General features: G+C 38.5%; 1 protein-coding gene across 2 annotated transcripts in view; it reads right to left on the bottom strand.

The window, feature by feature from the left end:
- Nucleotides 1-13,271, bottom strand: part of kaznb (kazrin, periplakin interacting protein b) — a 47,567-nt gene extending 34,296 nt beyond the window's left edge. Inside the window, exon 1 of one of the 2 annotated variants that reach the window (XM_053484264.1) lies at nucleotides 12,825-13,271. In XM_053484264.1, coding sequence (XP_053340239.1) covers nucleotides 12,825-12,969 — 145 coding nt within the window. In that variant the 5' untranslated portion in view covers nucleotides 12,970-13,271. The remainder of the gene's footprint in view (nucleotides 1-12,824) is intronic. The other variant, XM_053484263.1, reaches the window with a different exon arrangement.
- Between the last annotated feature and the right edge of the window lie 1,235 nt (nucleotides 13,272-14,506).

The following is a 14,506-nucleotide window of genomic DNA, read 5'->3' as shown; positions in this document are numbered from 1 at the left end:
AATAAAAAGCAGTTCTTTAATGTTATCCACCATTTTTTGTGACTTTAATAACTAATTAAATAATTAATTTCTTTATTTACGATTTGGCACCAGTATTGTAAAAAACAATCATTACACAGCATTATATTTTACATAAACCTATTCATTTGCATTTATGTGTTCACTTATTTAATTGACAACAATCCCAGATGCTCGTCATTCACAATCATACAGTGTAAAACAAAACACTATTAATTTACCAATCAGGACAGAGATTAGGAAATGATTCAGTCATACACCTCAAATCACTTCTCTCATCCCACTTCATGTTACATTTAGCTCATGCTAAGAAAAATTAAAAAATTTTGTGCTGTCAATTGATTAAACATTTTAATCTAGTTAATCACAGTCTCAGTCTGTGATTAATCGTGATTAATCACAATTTTAAAATACTCAGATTTAGTTGTATTACAAACGTGCAGTCTTAGAATAAAGAATTGCATGACAAACTGGTTAGTGGAAATATTATGCAGTTTTATAACAACCTCAAACATAACATGTTAAATTAAAATCTCTCAAATGGGACCAGCACTGCATGCAGTGGCTGTGTAGTATGGGGTGTGGCAAGCCACCGACGGCGGAGCTCAGATCCAAAAATCAAGCCTTAGCCACCACACAAAATAGTTCCCCTTAAAGGTAGCTCGAGAACACTTTGATTTGACCCAAATCACTCCAATATTTATACATTTAAATATCTAATATTTAATCCATCTTGAAGATTTATATAGTGAAACTTGCAGTTCAGCACACCTGGCGATGGTTTCCCCAGTCATCATACTATCCCCACTAAACATGCCATTATCACGCACAGCCAGGTAACCGCGCTATGATTATGGGAAGTCATTAGGGTCAAACTTGGTCATATGATTAATTTGCGTTAAAAAATAGTAATGCGATAAAATTTCTAGGTTAATCACAAATGCTTTGATGCATAAGGCTTTACTCGGCTGTGCATCAGCATGCTTATTACAAACTTCTTATATCATACTGCGCCGTCTTACAACCCACTGATATTTGCATTACTTATTACTGTACGTATATACTTAGACCACCGGTCTATATTTAATCCATACAGTTATTGAATGTTGTGTACTTAGTGTGTATAGAATCTTTTGTCTAACAAATGTACAGTGTTTTATGTTGGTCTGTACTTTGAAAGTCAAAGTCGAAATCAAATCCCTTGTGTATGTCAACATAGTACTTCCCGATTCTGAAGCCTAGTGTCTGAAAAACACAGGTGCTATTTAGTAGTTCTTCCTATTTATTATGGTTAACATTCTATTTATGTTCAACAGCTTTTAAGTGATTCACTTTAAGAGTCTTTTAAGGGTCTGGATCTTTTAAGGGTCTTTAGTTTAGAAATCTATCTGTGTGCAGTAATTGAATCTTAATAATTCTGTCTTTGTTTTACTTGACCATGGAAATTACCAACCAAAAGTCTTGGGTTGCATGAAGAATAAATAACAGAAAACCTCTATCATTCTCTTGCCACCGTGCCTGAAAAACACTGTCTATAATTTATGTTCACACCCTCTTCCTTCCACTTTTGTCCCAAAGGAAGATGGTCTAAAGCCAAGAATATTTTCCCATCAAATAAAAAAACAGTTGTGCATGATTGGAATCGAATTCAGGCTGAGACTGCGGTGGAAAGAAATGAATTAAACATTGGAAGGGAAAAACAATTATATATATATATATTTTTTTTAATGGGGCAAGTGGACAGAATCCCATGGCACTCTAAATACAGACCAGCAAGAATGAGCCACCGAGACACCCTGCAAATACAGGGCAAGAAGGCAACTGGGGTAAAGAAGGTCCCAGTAACTCTTTCCAACCAAGAGCCAACAGCCTAGAGCACAAAGGTTTGAGAACATCATTCTTACAGTTTTCCCTCTTAAGCAGCAAGCTTCAGCCTAGTCATAATTTATGCCTCAAACACATTAAATGGTCTCTTTTGTCCCATTCCAGAACCGTTTTTAGCCCAGTGCCAGGACAAGCCCTGCCTCTGTGCCCATCTTGAGCAACATGCTCAAGCCACTGTAAGCACCAACTCAAAGCCCATTAGGTCAGGGTTGTCCGGGTCAGGGTTTCCCCTAGCAGATACTGTAGCATTTACAGCCTTCTGGCTTCTCTGCTTTCTGTTTTTCTTTGAGGCATTTAGGGATTTCAGTTCCCAGCATTCTTGGTCTAGTTAATATTCATGTTTTGTATTTCATTCCCTTCACTGTGATCTGGATCAACTGGATCTTCTTTATTTTTTATTAGTTTAATTATTTAAGCACCTAAGTGTTCTGTTTTTTGGTCTGGTAACAGTTTTCATATTAGGAAATCTTGGGAGAGAGTCTTGAGAAGTCTGGAGAGAGTCTTGGGGAGTTAGCATGTTCTCCCAGTGCTTGGTTTCATCCAGCTACTCTGGTTTTCTCCCACAGTCCAAAGGGCTGTGCCCTTCAGGGGTCGCCACAGTGAATCATCTGCCTCCATCTAACCTTAACCTCTGTATCCTCTTCTCTCACACCAACTAACTTCATGATCTCTCACTACATCTATAAATCTTTTTGGTCTTCCTCTAGACCTCCTGCCTGGCAGTTCCAACCTCAGCATCCTTCTACCGATATATTCACAATCTCTCCTCTAAACTATCTAAACCACCTCAATCTGGCCTCTCTGACTTTATCTCCAAAACATCTAACGTGGCTCGTCCCTCTGATGAACTTATTCTCAATCCTATCCATCCTTGTCACTCCCAAAGAGAACCCTTAACATCTTCAGCTCTGCTGACATGTAGATTAGGTTAATTGGCGTTCCCAAATTGCACGTAGTGTGTGAATGTGCGTGAGTATGCATGTGTGTGCACAGCGATGGATTGGCACCCCATCCACTGTGTACCCCAACTTGTGCCCAAGTCTCCTGGAATACGCTCCGGGCCCCCAGGGACTCTGTAACACAGGATAAAGCGGTATAGAAATAATTAATCTTACAAAGAAGCAATTGTTGCTGCGGATCAATTTAGAAAGGGCTATAACATTTTAGTTCAATTTTCTACAAACAAAAAGATTATTCACAAGTGAAAAGCATTCAAGGCAGTTGCCAATCTTCCAAGGAAAGATGTGCCAGCACATTCACCCCCGATGTCAGACTTTACATTTCTCAGTGAAATACAAAAACCCAAGAGCTCCATCTCAGGCTCTGCAGGCCCCACCGGGCATGTTAAATGTTAAAGTCCATGACAGAACAATAAGAATAAGACTGAACAAGTAGGATTTGCTTGGAAGGGTGCCAGGAGAAAGCTTCTACTGTCTAAAAAAGCATGGAAGCTTGACTAAGGTTTGCAAAACTGCATGGGAACAAACCACAAGACTTTGGGAACAATGTCCTAAGGACAAATGAGACCAAAGTGGATGCCCAGTACCATGTTTGGGGAAAACCAAACAACATTTTAGGAGAAACCTATTGTCAAGCACCGCAATGGGAGGGGTGTTGATTTGGGCTTGTTTTTGCAGCCACAGCGCTTGGGCACTTTGTAGTCATTCAGTTGGAATGAACTATCCGGTATACCAGAGTATTTTAAAAACAAGTGTAAGGCCATCTCTCTGACAGCTAAATGGACGTACTGAAGGCTTAAAAATCAAATAATTTAAGTTGGCATATAGTCAAAGTCCAGACCTCAACCCATACTGATTGTATAAAGCATTTACACTATAATTCGGATGGAGACATCACAAAGAAAGAAATGACATGACAGCCTATTCATTTATTTTTATTTTAAAGTGATTGTTTACTGAAATGTGCAGTGCTATTAAAATTGTGTCAAGTGCACTACCTGCCTCATTTTAGTTATTACAACTTTTTTCCTTCAGAAGAACGTAATTTTTTTTGTGTGTGCACTTGTATTACAACTGCACTACTTATACGTCATTGTATTAATTATAGTTTTTTTGCTCTATGCAAGGCCATTAATTTTGTTTTATTTTATTTCAACGCATTATTGAAGTGTTTTTGCTGCTGTTATAACGGTACCTACCTCGTTTACTTTGCAGTACTTTCTTACTCTGTAAGGACATTTGCTTACTTTTATTTTAGCTAATTATTTATTGAAATGAAGCATGCTGATCTCATTATAATTGTTTGGCTGTTACAGGTCTCTAATTCTCTACGGCCATGCTTTTATTGTTATGTCAACTGATTGTTGGAATGTGTGTGTGGCTGTTATTATAACTGTGCTCCTGTGTTACATTTGCAAAATGTTTCTATTAATAAAAGTAGTGTTGTATATAAAAAAGACAATGTGTGTATTTGCAATAGTGACCGCAGTGCCTATAAATGAATATATTGTGCTTTAACATGCGCCTCTTTGCGCGTGCCGCTTGACATTCTGATGCCATACTGTATATTATACTGTACAGCAGTAACTCGGCATATGAATTTAATTCATTACGGCGACAATTTCTTAAGGTTTCTTATTGCAAAACACATTTTTCCTATCATTATCTATCATTATATCATTGTTTCATTTTTGGTTGTCCAGGATGGAATAGTTTATCTTTTACACTGGGGACAAACAGTACATAGCAAGTTTTGTGCTTTTTCATCAAGAAATGCTCTTCGAGCCTAGACAGATGAGGCCTTATTTCAAATAGTAAATAAAACAAGACAAGGTAATTTGTATTTCCTGCTCAGGATGCATTTGATCCCATTCCAAGATGAAAGTAATTAGCCCAATTGGGCAGAATTCCACACAATCTGGCAACCAGAAACATGGCTATTAAAGTGTCACTTCTTACACTGCGGTGATTTCTAGGCTCACCACACAGACATGCCTATAAGTAAATGTTACGGCATACTGTTAAGTCTTTTTCTGTTTCGAAAGTGGTTCACAAATGTCACAAGGTCAGCACTAGTAAGAATGTCACACAACCTTTTATGTGGTAAGTGCATTCAGACATGAAGCAGACATGTCTGTAAAGCTGCGTTGCAAACATGACCATAGGTAAAAGTGCTACATCAATAAAATTTGAATTGAATTGAAATGGATGCATGTTGAGTTGAATGCAAGGAGTGCATGTGTAAAAAAGCCTTAGGTGGGTTATCTCGCAAAAACTTAGCATTAGGTGAACTTTTAATCGCCCCAAGTGTGTAAATCTCTCCGGCATGGTGCTCTCCTATGGACTGGAAGCACAGACAGGATGTATAACTGCTTGTTCTGGATCCACTCTGACTGGAATAAACAGATGACCGGAGATAAACGGATTAAAAACATGCTATAAATTTGTTGCTATGACTAGATGTGTACACAAACTGCATGTGTTCCAGACACCTACATGATCACAGGACTCAAACTCAAATCTCAGCCCAGGCTATGCTTTACATATATGAAGTAGACAATGCATCAGATAGAAGTTGGATTGCAACCCCAAAAAACATAAAGTTAGTATAAATGGATGGCTGCTATGGTCAAAACCCCGTTGTTTATATCAGTCAGCACTCATCAAGCAGGCGGCACGGTGGCTTAATGGTGTCGCCTTTTTCCTCCAGGGTCCGGGTTCGATTCCCGCATTAGGTGTGTGCATAGAGTTTGCATGTTCTCCCCATGCTTGGTGGGTTTCCTCCGGGTACTCCTCCCCCAGTCTAAAAACATGCAGATTAAAATAATTGCCATTCCCCCCTCCCAAGAAAAATGTGTGTGAATGAGTATGTGAGTGTGTGTACGTGCCCTGCGATGGATTGGCATCCTGTCCAGGGGGTACCACACCACAAGCCCAAAGTCTCCTGGGCTCCAGGCCTCCTGCGACCCTCAATACAGGATTAAGAGGTATAGATGAAGAGTGAGAGAGTGAGTAATCTGCTTTCTGATGCCTTGATGTCAGCTTTGTAAAACTTGTGCTGCCAAAAGAACTTGGAGAAGATGGTTCAGCAATGCACTCAAAGCTGAAGTAAAGACACAAAAGAGAAAATAAGAAGAAGGGGAGAAGATTGAGCGAGAGGAGGAGCCGCCTTCCTGCAAGAATGTTATAATGTCTCCACTTCAGCAGCTTGTTGTTGCCGAAGATGAGGTAAAGATGAAAGACTTATCAAAAACTAAAATATAAATCCAGAACCAGACTGACAGAGAGCTAAAGATGTACCAATATATGCCACCAGCAATAATATCTGATGATACTGTAGATATTGATCTGCTGCCTGGTGGTGGAACAAAGGAAGCACACATCATGCTGGCCTTTTGATATGTGCGTGTGTGTGTGCAGGCCTTTTCACCCCTGAGTAATAGTTGTCTCCACTGTGAGGGAGACCATTTGCTGAGAAATCCATAAGCAGAACCGGAAGCAATAGTATTTAAAACAGGACCGGAAATGGTTTCACTTTCCTCGTATGCAAAGCTGCCCTTTTTCAGAGCTTGACATATGGGCTTAATAAACATTATGTTCCCACCAAGACACAGAAATGAGCTGAAGAATGCATAATGTCCCATTTCCTGTCCCGGGTCCTGTTACTCTTGTCCTTAGGGAAAATATGCACCATGTCACTCTTTATTGTGTTATGATGAGCAAGCCTGGGTAGGGAGGCGAGAAAAAACACCAGTTCGGTTGGTAGAAGAAGAGAGCTAGAAAGTCAGCAAGAAGGAGAAAATAGAGCGAAGTTTCATTCACTCTTAAGATAGAAAAATTAAAACTGGATAATGCTTTCTTATTCTGTTAGCTGTAACTCAATCAAGTTATATCAAGGCCATTACGTTTAATCCATAAAATAAATACTGATTAATGAAAAATATGCATTCGACAAAACAAAAAAACAAAAAACAAAACTTAACTATCCATCAAAAGGGTGTTTCTACAATTCACAAGTTTGTTTCACATAATATAACTCAGAAATTAGATCATGGGAATTCTGCAAAGGAAAATCCAGTGTGAAGTACATGATGTACTTTAGCAATGGGAAATGCTTCTAAAATGAAACCTCCATAAGGACTGTCTCATTACAAACTGCGTGTGTCTGGATAGTGCCAAGAACATAGTGCATCTGGTTATGTTTGCATTTCAGTCATTCATTCCCTTCAAAACCAACCGTCAATGCTCACACTGGGGAGCCTGCAAGGACCTCAAACAATGGATTATGTTGGTACAACAGTGCCAGAAGAGCTAATGGCTATGGCTGAATAATACACACACTGCTGCGCACAGACTAGTGGTGTAATGGACTTTAACCATTATAGTGTGAAATACAGTTTTGGGCATCATTGCTGTGGAAAAGGGTCTGTTTTTTTTTTTTTTTAACATACACAAATTGTATTTCCTGCTCGGTCAGTGCTCGCTCTGTGTTTCCAAGGGTTGCCAGATCCGACGACTAAATCCTACTTGTAGGAATGCCTATTCACACCCCCCCCCCCCCTCCCAAAGAAAAGGTAAATAACAATTATAAAATATACATATATAATTTGTACTTGACATTGTATGCACATAGGTTCACTAAAATTAGGCTGATTAGTTATTATTATTAGTAGTAGTAGTTGGCATTATTATTACATTAATAATCAAATTATCATCCTTGACTGTTCAAAATCATAAAGTCTCGTATTGCACCTTAATTCAACTAAGTATTCACTATTTTACAATTTTATTTTAAAAAAAATTTCATTTGCTACAATGTAAAAAGCTGCTTGGTTTAACTGTTCTATTAGTTTCATAAATAATATCTAAAAAGCAAAAAAGTCTCTACCTTTTTTCCTGATCAGTAAAATGATCGCATCTGTGACTCAGAAAAGGTGATCTGAACAGTAACACTAGGATTCAGGACTTAGGACTCATACGAGCTTGGCCACACACCCATATGAGAGATCTGATTTTGTTCCACTCAAGCCAGTATGATGGATGATTATAAGAGAAACTTGGATTAGAAGTGCAGACTGGGGCACTTTTTTTGTTTGTTTGCTTATTTGTTTTGACAGATACCACAGGGATCAGAGACCCAAAAGTGCTTCCCATGGAAACAGATTATATTCCAAAGAACTCTTTTATCCAGTTCTTACTGGAGTCCCAGGGGATGAGCTTGTATGTTCTTCGGGTCATTAGGCCTTTTCTATACTGAAGCCCAGCCAGCTCAGGGATATTGTTTGGACATATAGCACCAGTCATGTTGTAATAACCACAAACAGGGTGCGGTTTATAGCAGTCAGGCCCTGGTTTGAAGATGAGTTGAAAGGATTATTTTTCCTGCACAGGAGGAGCCGAAAGGAACACAGCTATTAAGAATTTAAAACAAATTTAAACCTGTTTTCTCTCCTTAGTTTGCATGTGCAGCATTAATGCACTGTGTGAATCACCCAGAACACACCAATTTGCCAATAAGACAAATTTGACTAAATTCAGACCAGAAATTAAAGACGTTTTGCATTCGAATGTGCCAATGTACCAGGGGTCTGTTCAGAGATCTGCACTGTTATTCGTCCTTCAGGCTCCCATAGCCAGCCGTTTCTACGGTAACAGCTGCCAGCCCAGCAGTCTTTCCCACTCCCCTGTCCTTTGGGTCAGTTGGTGCAGCGTGCACACATTAGAAAGCTTGAATGCCAAAGAGAAGTAAAATATAAGACCAAGCCAAAAATTATCCACTCTCTGGTTATGTTAAAACTTCTGTTACTTGCTAGTCTTATCCATTCAAGGTTACTGTCTCCTGGGTCACTGCTGTGCAGGTGTGTTACATCAGTTCATTTGTAACATGCAAAAAATGTATTCCCTCACTTGTGATTTGCACGCAAGTAGAGCAGCGTGCAGTGATTCTGTTTTGTTTCTTTTGTGCTCCGAGTGTGCTGAAACAACTTACAGAAGAGGATAAACAGAAGCTGGACTGATACTCTTAAATAAAATCACGACTGGTGATGAGACATGGATTCATCACTACGACCTTGAGAGTAAACGGCAGAGTATGGAACGGAGACATCCTTAATCACTGACCAAGAAAAAGTAAAAAAAAGTCTTAACCATCAGCTGGAAAAGTCATGCTGACAGTTTTCTGTTATTCTCAAGGAGCATTACAATCAACAATCAACACTGACCCAACAGTGCTATCACAGTGAGACGCTTATAGAAGAGCTGAAGCCTAAACTTCGGATTAAATGCAGAGAACTGCTGTCTAAGGGATACCTGCATGACAAAGCATGTTTGCACACTCCTGCCCACACTCTCGACACGCTGTAAAAACTTCGTTTTGAAGTGCTAAAGCATCCTCACTATAGTCCTGATTTTGCTCCATCGGACGTGAAAGCAGCCCTATGATGATGAAGATTCAGCTCGGATGAAGAAGTAAAGACAGCGTTTCATTTGTGGCTCACAGCTCGGTCTAAAGCATTTTTAATGAGGGAATGCAAAAGTTTGTTGACAGATGGACAAAGTGTATTGAACAAAAAAAGAGATTATGTCGAAAAAATAATACATCTGACTTTTCTGAAAAAAAAAAATAATTAAGATAAATTCTACAACCAGAGTGCATTTTTTAAAAACCCTTTATATAATATAATATAATATAATATAATATAACATAATACCAATATGATGTATGATATTATGCAGATATATAATATTATATACAACATCTGCATTTTTTTATAGCTTTGTAATGGATTTCATTTAAGTTTAGTGAGGCCTAATTGAACATAAACTGTGTAAAGAAATCCAGCCTTTCTGTAGCTGGAAAAATATGTAGGGTATAATTTGTGGGAATGTGCTAAACAACTTTCTATTCAAGTCCCTCTTATAAAAGAGAAGAGATTATGCTGCTGGTCAACTTGGTAATGTCAAGACAACACCACAAACCTAACTAAATGTGTCTCTTAAATAAAACAAATGCAGCATAAACAGAATGTATCGTTAACCATCAATATGAATTAATTAGAGCCGGTGATGTCTTTAACCTCTGAGATTTCTCCTATATAATGGAAATGTTTCACAACGCAATTACACACACTACAAAAGAATAACCCTCAATAAAATCCATGTTGACTGACTCAGTATTACATGGAATGTCCCTGTTGAATGGAATAATGTTTGTGAGTGGAGGGCAGGGTGTCTGGCTGTTTAAACTGTAAGAGCAGTTCCCATGAACAGCCTGGGGCAGGAATGCAGATGTGATTAGATTCTACACACTCCATCAGTAGCCACTGCGAAGTGTAACAGTTACCTGACTGCACCAGAATGTCAGACCCATGCATAAAAAGCTGCTACTGTACAGTACATTACAGGCAGGCTGGGCATCCCAACACTAAGGAAAAGACATACTGGTTAGAAGATGCACTGCTAATTATATATTTTTTCGAACAGTACAGCTTAATAACAAGCTGTGTGTTAATCATACTGCACCAAAATGCACAATGAAATAATGATACATAATAACTAGTGCTGTCAATTGATGAAAAATCTTAATCTAGTACAATCACAGTTACAATGTTTTAAATACTCAGATTTACCTGTATTATAAACGTGCAATGATGGAATAAAGACATACATGACAAACTGGTTAGAGGTTTAACAAATGTAAAAATTAAATCTCTCGAATGAGACCGGCACTGCATGCAGCGGTTGGGTAGTACAGTGTGTGGCAACCCACCGACGACAAAGCTCGAACCCGGTCAATCTTATTTATATGATCAATTGCCTTAATATTGCCAGCCTTAATAATAGTTGAACTGCTAAGTTAAAACAGAATAAACAATATATACATGTTTACTTATGATTACAAAGGATGTACAAGGACCTCAGACATGTAAATCTTTTAGAAACACAAAGTCCGAACTTTTCTCAGCCACTGCCATGTAACAGTTACCTGAATGGACTTAAATGTCAGAGACAGGCATAAAAGGCTTTTACATTACATTACATGCTGGACATGGGGCATCTAGAAACCTAGAGACATGAGTCAAAGAGAGACGCACTGCTAATGATATCTGTTCAAACAGAACAACTTAATAACAACCCACATACTGTGCTATACAGCGCCAAGATGAAACGATGAAATAATCAAATACATATTAAACTGCTCAGTTACAACACAAAAACAATGTATACATGTTTACTTATGATTACAAAGAATGTTTGAAGTTGAAGGAAGTACAAGTACCTCAGAAATGTAGATATTTTAAAAAACAGGCCTTTTTACAGCCACTGCCATGTAATAGTTACCTGACAGTACTAAAACGTCAGAGACACGCAAAAAAAAGCTGCTGCAACCCCAACACTAATATTAAATAGAAATGTATATGACAGGCAGGAATTTAAAAGAGAAATGCACTAGTACAAGTAATGATATCTGTTCAAAACAACCTAAAAACAAGACATATTTTAATCATACAGCACCAAGATGCACGATGAAACAATTAGATACATATTAACTAAACTGCTAAGTTAGAACAGAAAAACAATGTATACATGTTTACTCATGACTACAAAGGATGTTTGAAGTTGAAGGATGAAATGTAAATATTTTTGAAACACAAAGTCATAACTTTTCTCAGCCACTGGAACGTAACAGTTACCTGACTGCACCAAAATATTAAGGACATGCATAAAAGCCGTTACATTACAGCCATGCTGGGCATCCCCAACTTTAATGAAAGGGCATATTGGATAGAAAGCTAGATAAAAGACAGGAACTAAAGAGAGATACGCACTGTTTGATTGAATGATATTATAACTTAATAAGCCACATGCATTCTTTGTTATACAGTAGCTAGATGAAACAATGAAATAATCAGACACATATAACTTAACTGCTCAGTTAGAGCAAAAAAACAATGTATACATGTTTACTTATGACTCCAAAGAATATCTGAAGTTGAAGGAAGTACAAGAAGTACCACAGAAATGTAAATATCACTAAGTCAGAACTTTTCTCAGCCACTGCCATGTAACCACTGCCTGTTACCTGACCGCACCTAAATGTCAAAGACATGCATAAAACGCTATTGCAACACCAAAACTTATATAAAAAAAACATATTGAATATAAAATATATATATTCTATATATAGAAATGCAGGAATTTCAAAGAGAGATACAGCAGCAAGATGCACAATGAAACAATTACAATAGATACATATTAACTAAACTGCTCAGTTAGAACAATGTATGCATGTTTACTTTTGACTACAAGGGATGTTAAAAGATGTACAACCACCTCCGAAATGTAAATTTCTTTGAAACCCAGAGTTAGAACTTTTCTCAGCCACTGCCATGTAACAGTTACCTGACTGCACCAAAACGTCAGAGACATGGCTAAAACACTATTGCAACGCCATCACCAATTTAAAAAAAAAAAAAAAAGACACTGGATAGAATTATTGAAAGGCAGGAATTTAAAAGAGATGAACTGCTACAAGTAAGGATGTAGAACAGCTTAAATAACAAGCCACGTTTTAATCATACAGCAGCAAGATAAACAATGAAACAATTAGATACATATTAACTAAACTGCTCAGTTAGAACAAAGAAACAATGTATACATGTTTACTGTTGACTACAAAGGATGTTTGAAGTTGAAGGATGAAATGTAAATATTTTAGAAAGTCAGAACAGTTCAGAAGTTAAGCACGTGCATCTCATCCTCCTCTACATGACCGGTCTCTCTCTCTCTCTCTCTCTCTCTCTCTTTCTGCTACATCTGTCATTCCATCAGGTGCGCAGGAAACAGCATGACGCGTTTGCTTCCACACACTTCAAAACCACCATCAGTTGATGAAATCGCAGCACAGCCGCACTCACAAGCCAGAAAACTTTGCCTGCTTTATGAAAGTGACTGCATTCTTACCGCTCTGGTGGTTGTTCCCGATGATGTTTGCTCCGAGCTCAGCGAGTCTGCGGCTGGAGGATGAGAGCTCCGAGCACAGGCTGCTCACCTCCTGGCTTGTAGAGTACACGGCACCATCGGAGTGCTGCTTATTATTCTCCATCATCTGTAAAATCTCACCCTAGGGAAGAGCCAGTCCACGCAAAGGGAACATGGTGTCGAGCCGAGGGGGGAACAAAGTGCCCTCCTCCTCCCCCCGCTTTGCTCTCTCGCCGTTTAATCTGCAAAAAGGCTAAAACAATTCCAACAATTCCCCCCTCTTCTTTATCCTTCTCTGGTTGACCGAACAGACCACAGGTTCTGTCTCAAAAAGAAATGACGTGTAAAAGAATGAGCAAACAGCCAGAGTGCGCAAGGGTTCCTCCTCTCTTACGCAGCTGCTCCAGGAGGCGACCCAGTGCAGTGGAAGATGACATGCTTGCTTTTAGAAGGAACATACCATGTGCTGGGTAACTGAAGGGGGGAATAGGGGAGGAAGCCGAAGTGCAGAGTTCCTGCAAAACTCCACCAACTTTCACATTGTGCAACTCCATGATAAAGTGTAACGAGCAAACAAACTGCCCTAGTGAGATGGGGGATTGGGTCATTCCCCAAGAGGAACAGGAATCTCTGTGCTAAACAGCTGTCAGAGTGCTGGATCTGTGCTCTTCATAATGTACTGCACATTGGTACTGCTCAATCATGTCCAATACTTATTTATTAGTTTTTCCTTTTTTTATGTTTCCTTTTTATGTTTTTTTTTTTTAATATATTATTTGATGTTCATGTCATGTTCCATGAAAACTACGCTTTGTTGCATACCAAAATCAATAAGAAAGTGTGCATGTGTATAGTTACAGGATTTCCCCCCACACTCCACCCCATTCCAAAAAATCTAGAGGTTTGGAATGTGGCTGGGTCACAGAGAGAGAGAGAGAGAGAGAGAGAGAGAGAGACGGGGCAGGCACTGTAGTGGACTGCCTTGTAGGAGGTGTAGGAAATTACACTACAACAAAGCAATCTCCTTTTTTCATGCTAAGCTTTTTTTTCTCCCTGATTACCTCCAATTTCAAACAATCATATTTGCTGTATCTGTAAAAACTCTACACTTCATGCAATATTGTCCATATTATATATTTTTTTGTTTAGTGATTTATTTTCTACATTCTTAAACAATACTGGGGATTTCAAAACTAAAAAATAACACATATGGAATTAGGTAATTATGTAACAAAAACAACAGTTAGTTGTTATTTGACACAGAGGTCAGCCTTTCTGTAATAGTTCTTGCAAGAACAGTATTGTCAAGTGCATTTGCAAAATTCGTCAACCACCATAATGAAACTGGCTCTCATGAAGACCATCCCAGGAAGGCGAGACCAAAACCTACCTCTGCCTCAGACGGGAAGTTCATTTAGAGTTATCAGCCTGAAAAATGACCAATTAACAGCACCTCAGATTAGAGGCGTTATTAAGTCTTTACAGAGCATAAGTAGCAGAAACATCTCACCATTAACTGTTTAAAGAAGATTAATGCATTTTTGGATGCCTTCAGCATTCCTTTACAATGTAGAAAGAAATAAAAATCAGGAACATATATAATATATCCACATACACGTGAACAAAATTGTTGGTGCCCTTCGGTCAATGAAAGAAAAACTCAC

The sequence above is a fragment of the Clarias gariepinus genome, chromosome 23, assembly GCF_024256425.1.
Source record: "Clarias gariepinus isolate MV-2021 ecotype Netherlands chromosome 23, CGAR_prim_01v2, whole genome shotgun sequence".
Classification (NCBI taxonomy): Eukaryota; Metazoa; Chordata; class Actinopteri; order Siluriformes; family Clariidae; genus Clarias; species Clarias gariepinus.
This window is presented reverse-complemented; position numbering and strand designations above follow the sequence as displayed.